We start from the raw sequence: 15,796 nt of genomic DNA on the forward strand, positions 1-15,796 counted from the left end.
GGTTTTTTTTTGCTTTAATTGAGGTTCAAACTGCAGAGAGGGAAGTGGAGTTTACAAAGACTCGCTCATTTCACAACCGACACTTTCGCTGGATGTTTTGGGAGCTTGTCATCCGATGAGGTCACAGGGTGAGGTCAGAGAGTCGTTAAACAAGTTTGGTTACAGTTTTAGAGTCTCAGAGTCTCATGCATAAATACATACATTTTACACGCTCCAAGCACAAATTATATCCTAAAAAAATGAGGTTTTTATTTGACTTTTTGTTCGTTTTCGTCAGATTTTCCTGCATTGTCACAATCCTTCAAATAAAACCAAAGACAGACTTTCTTTTAGACCTAAATAAACCTTAATTGTGTTAAACTCAAACCCTCAGGAACCGAATATGGATATTTTCTGCTTTTTGTTGTTTTAACTGGTCAAGAGATTTTCTCATTAACCAAGTGGAAATGTGTCAAACCTGAAGAGACGAATGAAACTAAAGGTCCTATAAAAAGCTTGAGTAGTAGAAAGAAATTGTAAAAAAAAAAAAATCAGTAAAACGAAACACGACCCTTCATCTCTGCAGCATCCGTCACAGTTTGTAGGAACTCTCACATTATTATCTCTGCGTCTGTCTGCTGTAACACTCAGCGAGTCGCTCAGCCCTCGAGGCTCCGAGGCTGAACTGTAGCCATAAAACTGCGACAGGACGGAAGACGGAAACTTTGACGACATCAATACTAATTCATTTCCAGCTTTGAGTTCGTCTTTATGGCTTTTGCCTCGGCGTCCGAGCGGGAGGTCAATACCTCGACGGCGAGGAGGAGGAGAGGAGGAGAGCGGGTCGATTCTAATTATAAAACAGGTGTCGCGAATGAATATTTCATGTGCGACCAAACAGCGGCTGTTTGTTCTCCTCGCACACTGATGAACCCACGGATGCACGAGTTTCACCTCTCTCAACTCAGAATGTGAGGGAGTTAAATATGTATTTTACAGGCATTTTATTTGATTCTTCTGTTTTCATTTAAAGAAATTAAAGCTGCGTTCAAGACCAAAGTTATCCAATCAGACGTTGTTGAAACAAACTACAACAGGAGGAAGAAATAACATTTGTAAGAATAGAAGAAGAAACGGCAGTAAAGCTTCCAGGAGACTCGTCTGTACAAACACACGTGGTGTAAGGGCTCATATTGTTATATTACATTAATATAAGTGTGTGTTTTTATGGGTAATTAAAGTTAATTAGCTGATGAGTCAGTGTCGCCTCAACCACTGAAACCTGTTAAAGGAAAAGTTGGAAACACACCCTCAATCTTCCTCTACCTCTTTGTCTGTAATATGCAGAGATAGTTACGGCTGGCTCTTAGAATTCAAAAAGACCTTAATTTAAGTGATCCAATATCAATAAATCTTTTAATATACAGTATCAGGGTCCAAAATGAACATCTGCCAAGCACCAAATGTTGGTAGATTTTCCTTTAAGCAAGTAAATCTGTGAAGATTATCGGCCACACTGACGGATAAACGTTTGTACCAGAACGATACCGAGTCTCTGTCGCCTGCTGTCTGTCTGAGTTTTACACTCCATGGTGCGTTCAAGTGCGCCTGCTAAACTCAAACGGCCATTGACGCCTAAATCATAACAATATCACATTACTTTTTCAAACCACAAATCTGCAGAATCATAGAAATCCATTCTGAAATCAAGTTAACATGAATGTTCTTTTAATAATGCACCAGGTTAGATGATTCCTGGTACGACTTACAATCTCGTATTGTCAGTGAAATACCTCCAAAATATATCGAGATCGAACTGGGAATCGAAATCACAGAGGAACACCCGGCTGAAGCGATGACACAGCTTTTCTTTTGTCTGCGCTGAACACAGATTCCTCTAACATTTGTCAGTCTCACGCCTAAATGAAAAGAGGTTTTTTGGTTGTTGTTGTTGTTGTTTTTTAACAGTCTAGCTGATTGCAGCTCTGCAGACGGAGCATTGTCATAAAAAAAAACAAAACAAAACAAAACAAAACACTGTAACGTCCTTTTGTATCCAGAGAGAGAGAGAGAGGAACAAATAGAAATGGAGGGCGAGACAGGGAGAGGCTATATTTGGAAGCGGCACTGCCTTGTACTGTATGGGTATGTAATAAATCTGTTGTGCCATAATAGTGAATGGTGGGTCGTACAGCGCTGTGTGTGTGTGTGTGTGTGTGTGTGTGTGTGTGTGTGAGGATGAATGGTGGCCTGTCTCGTCCCTCCGTTCTGCTGCTTCTTGCTAATTGGTCGTCGGCTTAAGTGCTGCTGCTGCACTATTCTCCAGATAGATGGGGATGGAGGGAGAGTCGGAGAGGGAGGGGGGAGGAAGGGCGGAGAGGAAGGAAAAGAGAAGGAAGGAGGAGGAGGTGGAGGAATAATGCAGCGGGGAGAAAGAGGGAGGGAGGGATGATTGATGGGTGAGATGGAGCTGGATCGAAGGATGCATGAATAAAGAGAGGAGGAAGGTCTGAGAGAAGGAGACGGAGGAGAGGAGGGATGGAGGGAGAGGAGTGTGATATATAGGTGGAGGAATGTAGGCTGGAGAAGAAGAGGGTGAGACAAGGTCGTCTGTGTGTCCTGCTCAGATTCAGACTTTTCTTCAGGATGTTTCTCACCCGATTCTCTAAAATCTGTTTGTGTGAATAAATCGATACCTGTGAGAATCTCCCCTCGTCTTCCTCCTCATCTGCTGGGAACGTGTCCTCACAGCTGTTTGCATCCTGTTATGTTGATTTTCTTTGTCTCGTCGCTGCTCATTGGATTCTCTATTTTTAGCCTCATGTTGTGTTTTTCTTTTGTTTCTCCACGCAGCGTCCTCTCTTGTCACACTAAGTTTGCCGCCGCAGCCACTAAATTCCCCACAGGGGACAATTATGTTCCACATACTTACTGCAAAATGAGGGAATTTAGTTTTTATCTCGCGCTCATCTTTCAACAGCTCTGACCTGCAGGATCCAGCTTGAGATTTTGCCAATTTTCTGTCCTTACCATGCTGCCAAACACTGTAAAAGTTTTGCAATAAAGAATGTCTGTAAAAGAGCCAGAGGTGCTTTTTATTTTGGGTTAAAATGATGATCTCATTTTGGAAAGAAACTCACATTTTGTAGCGTCTGTGTTGAAATATTAGATTTTCTTCTTGCTGGATCTCATCTAGTTTTTGGGCTCGGTGCAACTCTCGCTCCACGGGATCTATAACTTGGTTATCATTATTACTTTAAAGTCTCCAAACAAGCAAATCTTATACAATAATGTATCCGGCATACATGCATGCACAGCTTTTATTTTGAAAGGAAAAAGTAAAAGAGCTCAAATTTGAGCCAAACGTTTCTTCCATTAGTTTTATCTTAATTTCCATTACGATCAAGTGCATAAAGATTAATATCCCAAAACTTCAATGACCTCTGCCAGGTTTTCCATGACAGCTGGGATGTGTGTCTGTGTGTGTGTGTGTGTGTGTGTGTGTGTGTGTGTGTGTGTGTGTGTGTGTGTGTGCATGTGAGTGCATGTAGGGGGGAGTAGGGGGGGAGGAAGGGGGGAAGGGAGGGAGGGCGACTAATGTCTTCCGAGGAGCGAGAGGAGAGGAATGAGACGCTTTGGCCAAGACACAGCAGTAACTCTCTACTCTGTTCATTAGACTGGCCTGATATTCCTAACACATACACACACACACACACACACACACACACACACACACACACACACACACACAGACGGGCCCTTGCAGCAGGTGGGCCTTTTGATTTGTCACCCAGGAAGAACCGTGTCTCATTTGCATACAGATGCCCCCTTCAGTGCTTAGGAAGGGTGCACACACACACACACACACACACACACACACACACACACACACACACACGCATAAACACACACACACACACACTGCTCCTTCAGTCCTCCCCTCTAGACTGGGGCCCATACAACCCTCTCTTTCTTTCTTTTTTCTTTCTTTCTCTCACTTGTCTCCCTTCCTCCCCTCTTTCTCAGCTTTGCAGTGATTTTGGCGAACAAACCCCAGGAGATTGGAAACCATGTCTGTTTCTGTGTGTGTGTGTGAGTGTGTGTGTGTGTGTGTGTGTGTGTGTGTGTGTGTGTGTGTGTGTGTGTGTGTGTGTGTGTGTGTGTGTGTGTGTGTGTGTGTGTTTGTGTGTCTGTGTGTGAATAGTCTTGCAAATTTAGAGGCACTTCCTCTGCAGCGCCGTAGAAACTTTCTATGGATTTATGTGCTCTTGTAAGTTACTGTTTGCGTTTCTTGCATATAATTGTGTTCGATTTCCTTTGCATGCCTGTGTGTGTGAGAGAGAATGTGTGTGTGAGAGAGTGTGTGTGTGTGTGTGTGTGTGCACGTGTGCATCTTGGAGGCTCTTGCACCTTGCATCTGTTCTAGCTGGCAGAGCTTTCAGGAGTCTCATGTGCCGGTGTCAAACAACGGCGGCCTGTTTGCAGACCCCAACACTGCACTGATACACACACACACACACACACACACACACACATTTACACACACACACACACACACACACACCATGACAACAAGAATGGGAGCTGAATTTCAATCCAAATAAATACCAGACCACGGAGGGGTTTAAAGTGGAGGAGAGAGAGAGAGGAAAGGCAGCTGGGCTGAGCGGAGGACAGGACGATGTCCAACGAAGCTTCACAGGAAAATAATTCCCAACATTTAACGACTGTTATTTCCAAATGACATCATGTTTCAGACAAGCCAGAACTGTAGCGTGTTTCATTTAATTCAAATTCAAAAAACCTTGTATTCAATTTTATTTGTCTCCAGAGAGTCCCGCAGAACAGCGACGTTACACAGATCGACACATTTTTGCGAAGTGTTGTGAACGCGTGACGGTAGAAACTCGTTCTCTCTCTTCTCCCTCATTAAACGACTCACTCAGCAGCTCTCTTCAGCCCCTTATTGCTCTCCACAGACCACCTTGAATTTCCAACGTGAATTCCAGGCTGAAGCTCTGAAACATATTTCAGAGCGGCACACTGTGTGTCCGACACGTCTCTAGCAGAGCTGGGGAAACCTCACGCTGTGATTGGCTCGGGGGCAGCGATTACATCAGAGACTCCGCGGGCGCTACGACAACACTGGAGAGTCGCGGGGAGTTTAGCTGGAGGTGGGATTATTTAGCGCGACTGCTGACGCCTTGTTTTAAAAATGAGCATGTGACTGTAATTTTATCTCTGAAGGATATTTCGCCATTCACAGGAACCCTGGAGGCCGTGAACATTATCTCAGACAGACGAGTGTGTGTCGTAGTAATAGATTTAGGTCACACTAATATGTTTCACCGCTCTGAATCACTCTGCCACCTGCCAGCATGTGAAGGCACTTAAATCAGGACCCATCACTGTTTTTCCACTTGGTCTGAGGTTCTACAAGTGGAGTCAAACCACAGAGAGACACATGTTCTCTTTCACCTGATATCCTTCTGGAAACGGCCGTTTGTCTGGATGAATTTGTGTCGCTACAAACGACTTAATCTGCGGTGAAACCCTGAAAAAAACCTTCTCGCTGACGTATTCATTTCACAGCAACAACCAGAATCCTGGAAAACGACAGCACGAGTAATGATTTAATGGTTGTGTTTGGGCAACTCTAAGCACTTGGTTGAGGTTAGGAAAAGATTGTGGTCTTGGTTAAATATTGAGAAAGTCAACAGCGACTTGTAGCAGAATATGGGACGTGTTTGGTTTCTCAGCGTTTAACCAAACCACCATCTTTTCCCTCAAACTCACCAGGAGTTATAGTAGCCTAACCCTCAACCATGCAAAGCTCTTCCTGACGGCTGCTGTGATTAATGAAGATGTCACAGGGTTGTTTCAGGAAGCATCCAGGGAAAATGCACGACATCTAAAACACATTCAGCCGAGTACATAAATGTATTTTTTATAGCAGATCGGGTCGCAGCACTTTCACACGTGTTTGGATAGAAACATCACGGACGCTGCTCGACATGTAATCTGTTCCACAGCTCAAATAAACAACCAAAACCTCTGACTAACAGCAGGCTAACACACACACACACACACACACACACACACACACACACACACACACAATCACAGCCTCCCCCTCCTCACCGCTAGAGTCACATGTCACATCAGGGCAGAATTAAGAGTTTAGATAAATACAATTTCACCTCTGATCCTGTAATCCTGATCTCTGGTGGGCCGTGTGTCCGTGTGTGTGTGTGTGTGTGTGTGTGTGTGTGTGTGTGTGTGTGTGTGTGTGTGTGTGTGTGTGTGTGTGTGTTATAACATTATTACATTACAAACTGATGGATGAAAATAATGAAATGTTTCCTCGATGGTTCAAAACACTTCCATCTCCTCATCCCGACACACTCGGTCCATCCTCCACTTTCCTTTAAAGGTTGGACGGACAAATGCTCTTCATCTCCATCCATCCATCCATCCATCCATCCATCCATCCATCCATCCATCCATCCATCCATCCATCCATCCATCCATTCACAAACTCCACCTTCAACACTTCAGCACTGTTACACAGGATTTTTCTGATGCATGTAGCATTTCTTGTGCAAATAGTTTGTTATTTTTTGTGCGTCTAATTGGCCAAATGTTCACACAATTACATTTAAATCATCATTTTTCAGGATGTCTAGAATCCTAGTCTGACAAAAACAGTTTAAAAGTGTGTGAGGATGATGTTTTCCTTCACTTTTATCACCCTGTCATCCCTCCATCCGAGGCAGCAGTGGTGCCTGCGGCGTCTTACCGGGGTAGAAGTCTTTGGATTTGGACAGTTTGATGGTGGCTCCAGTCTCTTTCTGCAGCTGGACGATGGTCTGACCTCCCTTCCCGATGATGGACCCCGCCGCATAGCTGGGAATCAAAACCTTCAGGAAGTACTCGCCTTCCTCTGCAGCAGGAAACAGGAAACAGGAAGTCAGAGAGAGAGCTACTGTGGATTGTGTTGCTTTTACTTCAAATAACACTGAAAGAGAAAAAAAATATTAGAACAAGCCACAGAGAGAATTATCAGTCTGTTTGAACCTTTGCCCTCATGCCGGCCCTGTTTCTATATCTTCTCCTGGTTTTTGTTAACGTTGTGAGAGTTAGCAGAATCCAAAATATAATCTCTCATCCAACACAGGGATCATCTTGTTGGAATGAGTGTAAACTGTGAAGTGGAAGCAAAGTGTTTGTCAGTAATCACAGTCTGACAGAACAGATGCGAGCTGGTGCCGCATCACCACGCCAAAGCGGAATAATTTGTCTCCGTCCGTCTCCCCCTCTTCCTCCTCTCGACCGACCGACCATCCGACGCTTCCCGAAGCTGCATGAATCCACCCAATCACATCAGACGATGACGGATATCCATGACAACTAATTATTTCCATAATCAGATGATTCCCTGTCGGCGTTATCTCTCCCCTTTCTCTGCACGTCCGTTTGTGCGAGCCTCTAAACACTCTCTCCAGATTGGTCTGATCTAATTTCAGCGTGGAGCCCGAGGAATCTGGTCCTCGTCACCGCCTCGGCGCGATGGGGAGGGAGCCAAGGAATATGCCGCTCGTCGGTTTAGTTATTACAGCTAATCAGATTCAACCGACGCTTGTGGATGCTTGCGAATGCATAACACCACATGGCTGCCATGACACACACACACACACACACACACATGCACTCATTAACATGTGCAGATCAGCTCACGTAAACAAACAGAAAGCAGACGAGGACTCACTGGGAGATTTCCGTCATGCTAACGTGGAGCTGCACCTGCGCCGAGGAGCGAAGCGTAAACTCTGAGTATGAAAGGAAGATGTCGTCTGTTTCATGTGGTCTCGTGCTTTTCAGAGCAGATCTCAGCTAATCGTCCTGATGGGATAAAGATGTCTTTGACTGTCGTCACGAGCAGAAACTGAAGTCAGACTTTAATGGAAAATGTTGCTTAATCGGCCTGATGGAGGAAAACGAGGTGGCTTTAAAACAGAAGTCAGCAGCCGTCCCTTCATTTAAAAAGGGCCAAAACTCTGAGGCCTCCTCAGTGACCTTCAGCTGCAAAATACAATGTTCTACCTGATCCTGTAGCAGCTGTACAGCTCAAGCACACACAGTAATCATGTGTAAGATACACCGTTCGGTTAGATGAGTCCAGTGTCTGGCCCATCCAACCACCTCCATTAGAGGGTCACTTCCAGATGTGGAACTAAAGAAGCTACCCGCAGTGCCAAACCTCTCAACAGACCATATCTGTTGTGTTGACAATGAGAAAAGGCAGTTCTGTTATAATGGATCAAACCTCTGAGCAGGATGTTTCATTTTAATATGCTGGTATGTGACATCTCTGTATGATTTATATCTATTATTTCACCGTCGTTAAGAAATAATTGATTATAAGCACCGTGAGTCGAGACACCTGGATCAGACTGCGTGTCATAAATGCCGGCGGCTCTTCAAATCATCTCGGATCATAAACATGTTCTCCATTGGTTCTCTGTTCTCTGATAAATGCTGTTATTTGCATGAGAACTGGAATCAGCCTCCATTACATGTGTGTCGGCTGATTTAGCGAGGTTTGACATTTTCAAGTGAATGTTTGTCGTTGAGGAACAAACTGCTTCGGTTTTTGTTTGAATTTACCAACAGACGAAAACTCCAAAAGGTCATTTTAATCATTCTGGGTTCATCCGGCGCCGCGACGCATTCAGCAGCCTCGCTCAGTGACACGCTGGCCTGAAGCAGGACGGAGACCTTTTGGTTGCAGCCTGCTGCGTTCTTTGACAATGCGGTGAAAGAGAGCGCTGACTGAACCTCGCAGGCCACTGTAGTTCTCTCTCCCTGTCTCTTTCAGGAGGGAACACTGACCCGCCCGTCGGTACAGAATCACAATAACAGATATGGAGGCGTCGTGTCAGAGGTGCGCCGGCACTGATGTATGTTTGTGCGCCTGGAGAGACAGGAATCCCTCCCCTGCTCGTGTTTCCATGGCAACGATACCAACAAGCCGCGGGTCAGCTAAAGCAGAGCAACACCTCCGACTCACTTCCTCGTTCCTGAGCCGTGAACGGGCTGTTTCAGTTTGAAACCAGAACATCACTGGTACCGTCTACAGGGCATCAGTGATGATATCAGTGGGGTGAGATGTCTGCAAAGAGCCCAATGATACTACAAGACAACATCCGCTCCAGCTACAGTGTGTTCACCCTGCTGATGTCTAACAGGAGATATCTGCTGCCGTACAACCAGAAGCAGCTTCTCCTGAACTCATCCTCTCCTTCATGATACAATCTTGACCTAACAAAGTTGTTTTGGTGAATAAACCTAATTACACTTTTTTCATAAAAGGCTTTCTGGCAGTAGATGCAGCAGGGCGTCTTGTGCATCCTCAAGAGGAAAGTCAAAATGTTGATTTTTTGGATAAGAACGTGTGACGTACTTTCTAATAAAACAGAGAAATATCAAACAGTCATTCCACCAAACAGCAGAGGACCACGAATGGTTTAATCAGTTTGTGACTTTGTAGCTTTTCATGATTCAATATGAAACTTGACTCTGTTTTGAGAAGAACAGCTTGCAACAACTCACAACTGGAGAAGAAATCTATAATCTCTTCAACCTTCATGTCAGCAATATTTTTTTAGGAAGGGAGATTTTATTTTTCAGCATCAACTCTTCTTCTCTCAGGCTGTTGATCTGATGACGGCTCTGCACATCGACTCTAACATGGTTTTATACTGCAGCTGTTTCACTGCGCCTCTTCGTATTTGATAATCCAGGACACATAACCTCAGGAGGCAGATTAAAATAGGATTATTATTACAGGGGCACACTTTCTCAGAAGGGGCGCGGCACCTTGTAACACCACCACTCTCTGTCGGCGACACAACCGGAGACACTGACACTGTAAAAACACAGATGCATAGAAAATATCCTGCTCTTCCTGTGAGGTGGGCAGAGCAGCTACAACCAGAGAGGAGATTTATGATCCCTGCAGGTGCACTGAATATTATTTAATGCCTCCTGAAAGCTATAACTCCCTTTAAATCACACTTAAGTTGCAGGAAAGTGGAACTGAGGTGTTTGTGACACCTCGCTATGAATAAATTTAATCAGTGAATGGTCCGACACAGACACGCGTGTTTTCAGGCCTGGTATTCTGGCTAATGTTTCATAAACTATTAAAATAAATGTACTTTGCTTTGCTCAGGAGGAAAAGTACTATTGTCAAGCAAAGAGACGCTGAGAGATGGCTAAGTAAAAGTAAAAAACGAGTTTATGCACAGTATATATATCCAAGGAGTCCTATGGAAATCAAGTGCAAGTGAAACACCTGTTTGGGTTCAATCAGGGTGTGTGAGGCTTTAAATATCTGACACACGGAGGCTAACGAAGGTCTGCTGAAACCTGAGTCCTCCTCTGAACACCTCACAGTGCCTCAAAATCCCTCAAACCTTCCTTCAGGATCTCCGACGATGATATCTGACCTCTTGAACAAACAAATACCCATCTTAGTTTAAAGATCGGATTAGCCCGGTCTGAACAGGCTGGACTCAAATCAGATGATTCCACATTTACGTCACACGTGAAATCACAATTTCGCACAAAAGTTGAATGTTTTCATGTGTGACTGGCTTTTTTCTTGCACGTGAAATAAAATTTCCAGATGTGCAAATCCACCGACTCGACACTCGAATCATCATGAGGCTTAAAACAGTCACACTGAACTGACAATATCACACTTGATTTGTTTAGTTGCACTTTTTGATATCAAAGAGTTCAGAAAGCTTCCCAGTCAGACGCAAACTGTCACTCTATTGATAATAATATAACTCAATGAAGAAGTTGACTTCTTGTAAACGAACTGCAGAGAATATGTGACATCGGGTCGCTGCAGACTCGGCTGCGTGTCGGAGAGATAGGTGTGGTCTCTTCAGCGTGTTTATAAAGGGCCTGCAGTAGTAAGATGGTTCAAAGCGCTGAGTACTGGGTGGGCTCTGTTCTCATCTCCGAGTGCTCAGCCAAGTCAAAGCATGAGCACACATACAGGAAACCCGACACTCCCCTGCCCTTCCTCAGCTCCGTGCTGATGGAACACAAACGGCAGGGAGCTGCGATGTGGATGCAGCGGAGAGACGAAAACAAGCTAACCGCAGATTTTCATTTGTCAGAGAAGGTTCAGCCTCCTTTTGTCGTGCTAACTGAAAAATCCCTCGCGTGCTTTAGTTAGAAATCGAGCAGATTTTGTGTTAAATTAAAGGCGTAACTGGAACTCTGGCTGGATTTTACCAAAATGAAAACACCTACACGATGACTATCTTCTCTCTTCTTCGTCCTTCTCCTCAGGTCCGACCATGCCACACATCTATACATCCTCCTCTCGTCTTCCATCTTACTTAATCTTCTAAGCAGAGCTGCTAACGAGGTATAAATGATATCATTAGTTGTTAAACATTCAGTTGTGGCGGCCAAAGATTCTTTGAAAGTGCACGTACGCTAACGACAAACTTGTATTTTTGAAAGTTCGGCTGCTGCAACTTCACAATCTAACAAACTAATTTATTTAACTTCAGCTAGTTATCAACTTTACAAAGCTTCATGACATCAGCTGGATTTCATCTGAAGAGAGTTACGTGTTGGTTGATCTACACACGTCTGTTGAGCGTGCTGCGACTCTTTCTTCAGGTATTTTTAGCAGTTTGGTTGCAGCAGACTTACTTCTCCTGCAAACCCTGAGTGTGAGATGGATGTGGCACATTGTTCGGGGCAGCCTCGGGCACCTCGAGTCAAAGTTAAGCTGCACTGCGGCATGTCGCGAACCTCTTTCGGTTTCTCTGATGAGAAACAGTATTTCATTCCAGAGCAGGCTCTAAGTTCTTATCTCTAAACTGTGAGCACGGCCAGTAACTCGCGTCTGTTTTTATATTTTCATTTCAGTCACAAAAACCTTATCTCGGGAACCTCGGGCGAGCTGGTTCTCCATAATTGGCCTCATAGTAACAACAGTGATGTAATGTTTACTGTGCTGATACGCTCACAGCAGCACTTTGTTTTTGAAGCTTGAAAAAACTGCCACATGGTTTCGGCCTAAAACTGTCCATCATCCGTCCACTCCTCCTCTTCGCTCTCCTTTCTTCTCCTCTCACATCCTCCTTTTATTTCCTCTCATTTTGCCTCCTTTTTCCTCTCACTTCCTCGTCACCTTCCTCCTCCTCCTCCTCCTCCTCCTCCTCCTCCTCCTCCTCCTCCTCCTCCTGTGCTGCAGTGACCCACTTTGAGTACGAAGCCTTGGACTGACCTGCTTTAGATAGAGGCTAGCTAATTATAACCAGCCCGTATTAATGAGGCAGGGGAATTGGTAAATACGAAACACACACACACACACACACACGCATGCATGCACACACAAATACAAAAGCGTGTCTGCAGCAGCATCAAGCGCACAAACACCTCTTCCCCCAAACAGAGCGCTTCCGACGTCTCATAAACAAGCCTACACACCTCGGCGCCGTGACTCATCACGTATATAAAAGGATGTAATGAGTGACTCATGTTCGTCACTTGTATCTGTTGCATGGTAACACTCGGACGTGTTACCATGGCGAGCATTAAAAGATTTATTTATATACGCAGCATAAATCCTCAGATATGCAACATTTGAATTGAACGACTCAAAATTTAAAAAGAAAAGCTCATTCATCGCGCATCCTGTAGCAACACATTCACCGTCGGAATCTTTAGATTTCACATCCTGATATCAAGTTATTTCTCATGCAGACGAGCACACTGACAGTTTCTACGCTAAGAATGCATAAAAAACAACAACAACAACTAGAAACAATAACCTTTAAAAATCTCTGTGTCATTAAATAGCAGCACAGAGCTCCAGCATTGAGTCTGCTGACAAGGTTATGCAACGCAGATTGAATTTCACTTTCAAAATGAGCTTTTAGCAGGTTTGATAACTGCCATGACTCAATTTTCATAAATATAAACTAACTTCTGCATATAAAAACCGCGCTGCACTCGCTGCCTCCTCCTCCCACGCTGCACTTTGCTAGATGACACTGTTTACGTGAAGACTTATCAACGTTCCTCAACTTATATCAGCTTTATCTGCTCTGTTTTAAAAGCCTTTGACATGTAACGGTCCGCAGAGCGACGCGTCTTTGTGCTGAGCTCGCTCTGTTTTCGAAGCAAAAGCTCTCAGCCTGCCACATTAAAGAGCATTTCATACAAACACATTAGCCGAGTCCAAAGCCTGCTCTTTACTTAAGTATGGGATGTTTTGTGTACTTTACAGAAGAGCTCGGTTTAAACTGGTTTACTGAGAAATGCCTCATGAATCAATGTGATCCTCCAATAAAATGTGTGTTTTGATGGTGGAAACAGAGTCCTGACGGTCATGCTGCAGCCTGATAACAGCAGGAAATGTCAGAACTGAACCTTCAGCAAATCACAGACATGTTAAATCTCTTCCTTTTGATTATATGTTGTGACATCACTGTGGTTAAAGGTGCAATATGTAAGGTTTGGGCACCAGTACTCACTAACTGCTGCTAACTGTAGCTAGTTGGCTAGTTAGCCACATTAACCATGCAGACAGCGGTTGTATTAGCTGACTTTACTATCCGACTGGCACGTTTTGAGGTACAACCTGGTGAGGTGCTAACTGGTTAGCATGCTAACTTCGATAGCTTTCTCTGCACCACCAATGTAAAGATTTTCAACATCAAAACTGCTATTTCGTCACATTCTGTTGATGATTTCAGTTATTTATTTTTTTTTATGATTTGAGGTCCAGTTAGGTTTATATACAAAAACTAAAATAAATAAAATAAATAAAAGTCATGTTTTGGGTCGAAATACTTGTTTTTGTTGTGAGAAAGACAGCGGCAAAATGTCCAAATGTCCCAAGAAATTGTTTATCTCCACATGAGAGTCGTCACACTTCATCATCACTTTACAGTGTTGTCAAAATGTTGATTATGCTACATACGATACACAGATGTTCAACGTGTCCATGGTTTGCTGAAACGACCAACACCGACATTGTATTCTGCCCACTGAGCTTCATGCTTCTGTTTCATGAATTTCCAACATGATCGTTGCTTTGTGTAGTGAAGCCGCTCCTTCTGTCTCTCACGTATCTTTGTTCACTATTTCACCCCAGTCGTTGCCACATCAACGCCGCTGCGGAGAACACAAAGGTAAATCCTAATTTGGTGAAATTATCCTGCCACTCATCTCACTGCTGTCACCCGGTGCTGACACCCGGTGTGAACCTCGCCCACAAACAGCACAGCCAGGTTACATTCTTACCAAAGTTTCAGCAAAGCCATGCCACATTTATCTGACTGTCACAGTTGCAAATTCTAATTATGTGTAATTATACCCCACGCTCCCTTCGGCGTGTCATCCCACATCCCAGGGGTGCAGGTGATACTCATGCTTGCCGATCTACCCGAGCATAATAAGCAGCCCGAGGCTCCGCTCGCCTCGTGTGACCCCTCAGCGTCGACGCCGACCTCACAAACCGATGGAGGCCACGTACGGCTCACCCACCTCATATTCACTCTCACGGCTGAGAAAATTATAAAGTAATGGACAAAAACACGTCTCCACTCGTGGGCGTTTGAGCAAAATGCAAGCTGAAATAATTAATTCTTTGGGGGCAAAAAAAAAAAAAAAAAGAAGATGACCATAAAAAGTTCTGGTAATTCTAGTTTAGTTTAACAATAAATGCTCATTAGTTCTCTGAGGACACAAACGTGGTAGTCAAACCTAGTTTCACCTACAGGCTGTTAAAATGACACAAGCAGCACGCTGCGTCTCGGCGGAGGAACCTGGTGCCTCAGCGTGCTGTCAGACTCATTGTTCTCCGCTACTATTTTCTGCACTAGTTAATATGAAGCATCATCAAACATCCCGCCGCCTCAGCTCCCCCTGTGTGCAGACTCTTTCATGCTGACAACATAATGAGCATGTAAACTTTCAGTCCAAATAAGAACAAGAAAAACACCATAATTACAGATGTGGTGATTGTTACTGATTACTTCTTAATGCTTTAGCTGTCAGACAGCAAACAGGGAGTCTTCTGTGGGGTTTCTGCAGGACGCACAACGCTTCAGGACCCGGAGATGACCTGAATGTCACATAGAGAGCAGCAGCAGGTTGTGCTACATAAAAAAAAAAATGTCTTAAAACCGTTTTCCAACAGTGGACTCACCCACACAAGTATTTGCAACTTTCCAAAAAGACAATAAACGTATCATGCAGAGGTCTCTGGTTTCAGTCTTCACACCGTCACTTTACATGTGACTGCCTCAGAGAGTAGAGCTGCAACAACCAGACGATTGAAAGAAATTGTGCCAATTATTCTGATGATTGATAATTAGTTTCAGTCCTCAGTCAGACACGTTCTGGTTCCAGCTTCTTAAATCTGAGGATTCATCGTTTCTCTTTGTCATGTATGACAGTAAATGAAGAGTCTTTGTGTTTCCCAGTAGCTGTCCTACTGTACACTTTCATTCACTATAAGTTATTCAAAGCTACCTTAAAATGCTGATAGTAACAATGTAATGTATTTGCATGTGTGCTGTACTCCTCCTTGTTTTCCACTAATATTCAATCACAAAAGATTCTCCTCGTAGGTTCGATCACGCCCGCAACACAAACCACAAACACACCGAGACAGAAAATCTTCAAACCACCAACAACTCCAGTACAGAGTGAGTAATGGTGTGTGTGTGTGTGTGTGTGTGTGTGTGTGTGTGTCTGCAGCTGAGTAACT

The 15,796-nt window shown here is 44.1% G+C and overlaps 1 protein-coding gene across 2 annotated transcripts in view; it reads right to left on the reverse strand.

Annotated features, from left to right (window-relative positions):
* Nucleotides 1–15,796, reverse strand: part of nova2 (NOVA alternative splicing regulator 2) — a 75,578-nt gene that overhangs the window by 49,438 nt on the left and 10,344 nt on the right. For both annotated transcript variants that reach the window (XM_037118319.1, XM_037118309.1), the window contains one exon: nucleotides 6,779–6,922. In XM_037118319.1, the coding sequence (XP_036974214.1) occupies nucleotides 6,779–6,922 (144 nt within the window). The remainder of the gene's footprint in view (nucleotides 1–6,778; nucleotides 6,923–15,796) is intronic.

Source organism: Acanthopagrus latus, chromosome 2 (assembly GCF_904848185.1).
Source record: "Acanthopagrus latus isolate v.2019 chromosome 2, fAcaLat1.1, whole genome shotgun sequence".
NCBI classification, from domain to species: domain Eukaryota; kingdom Metazoa; phylum Chordata; class Actinopteri; order Spariformes; family Sparidae; genus Acanthopagrus; species Acanthopagrus latus.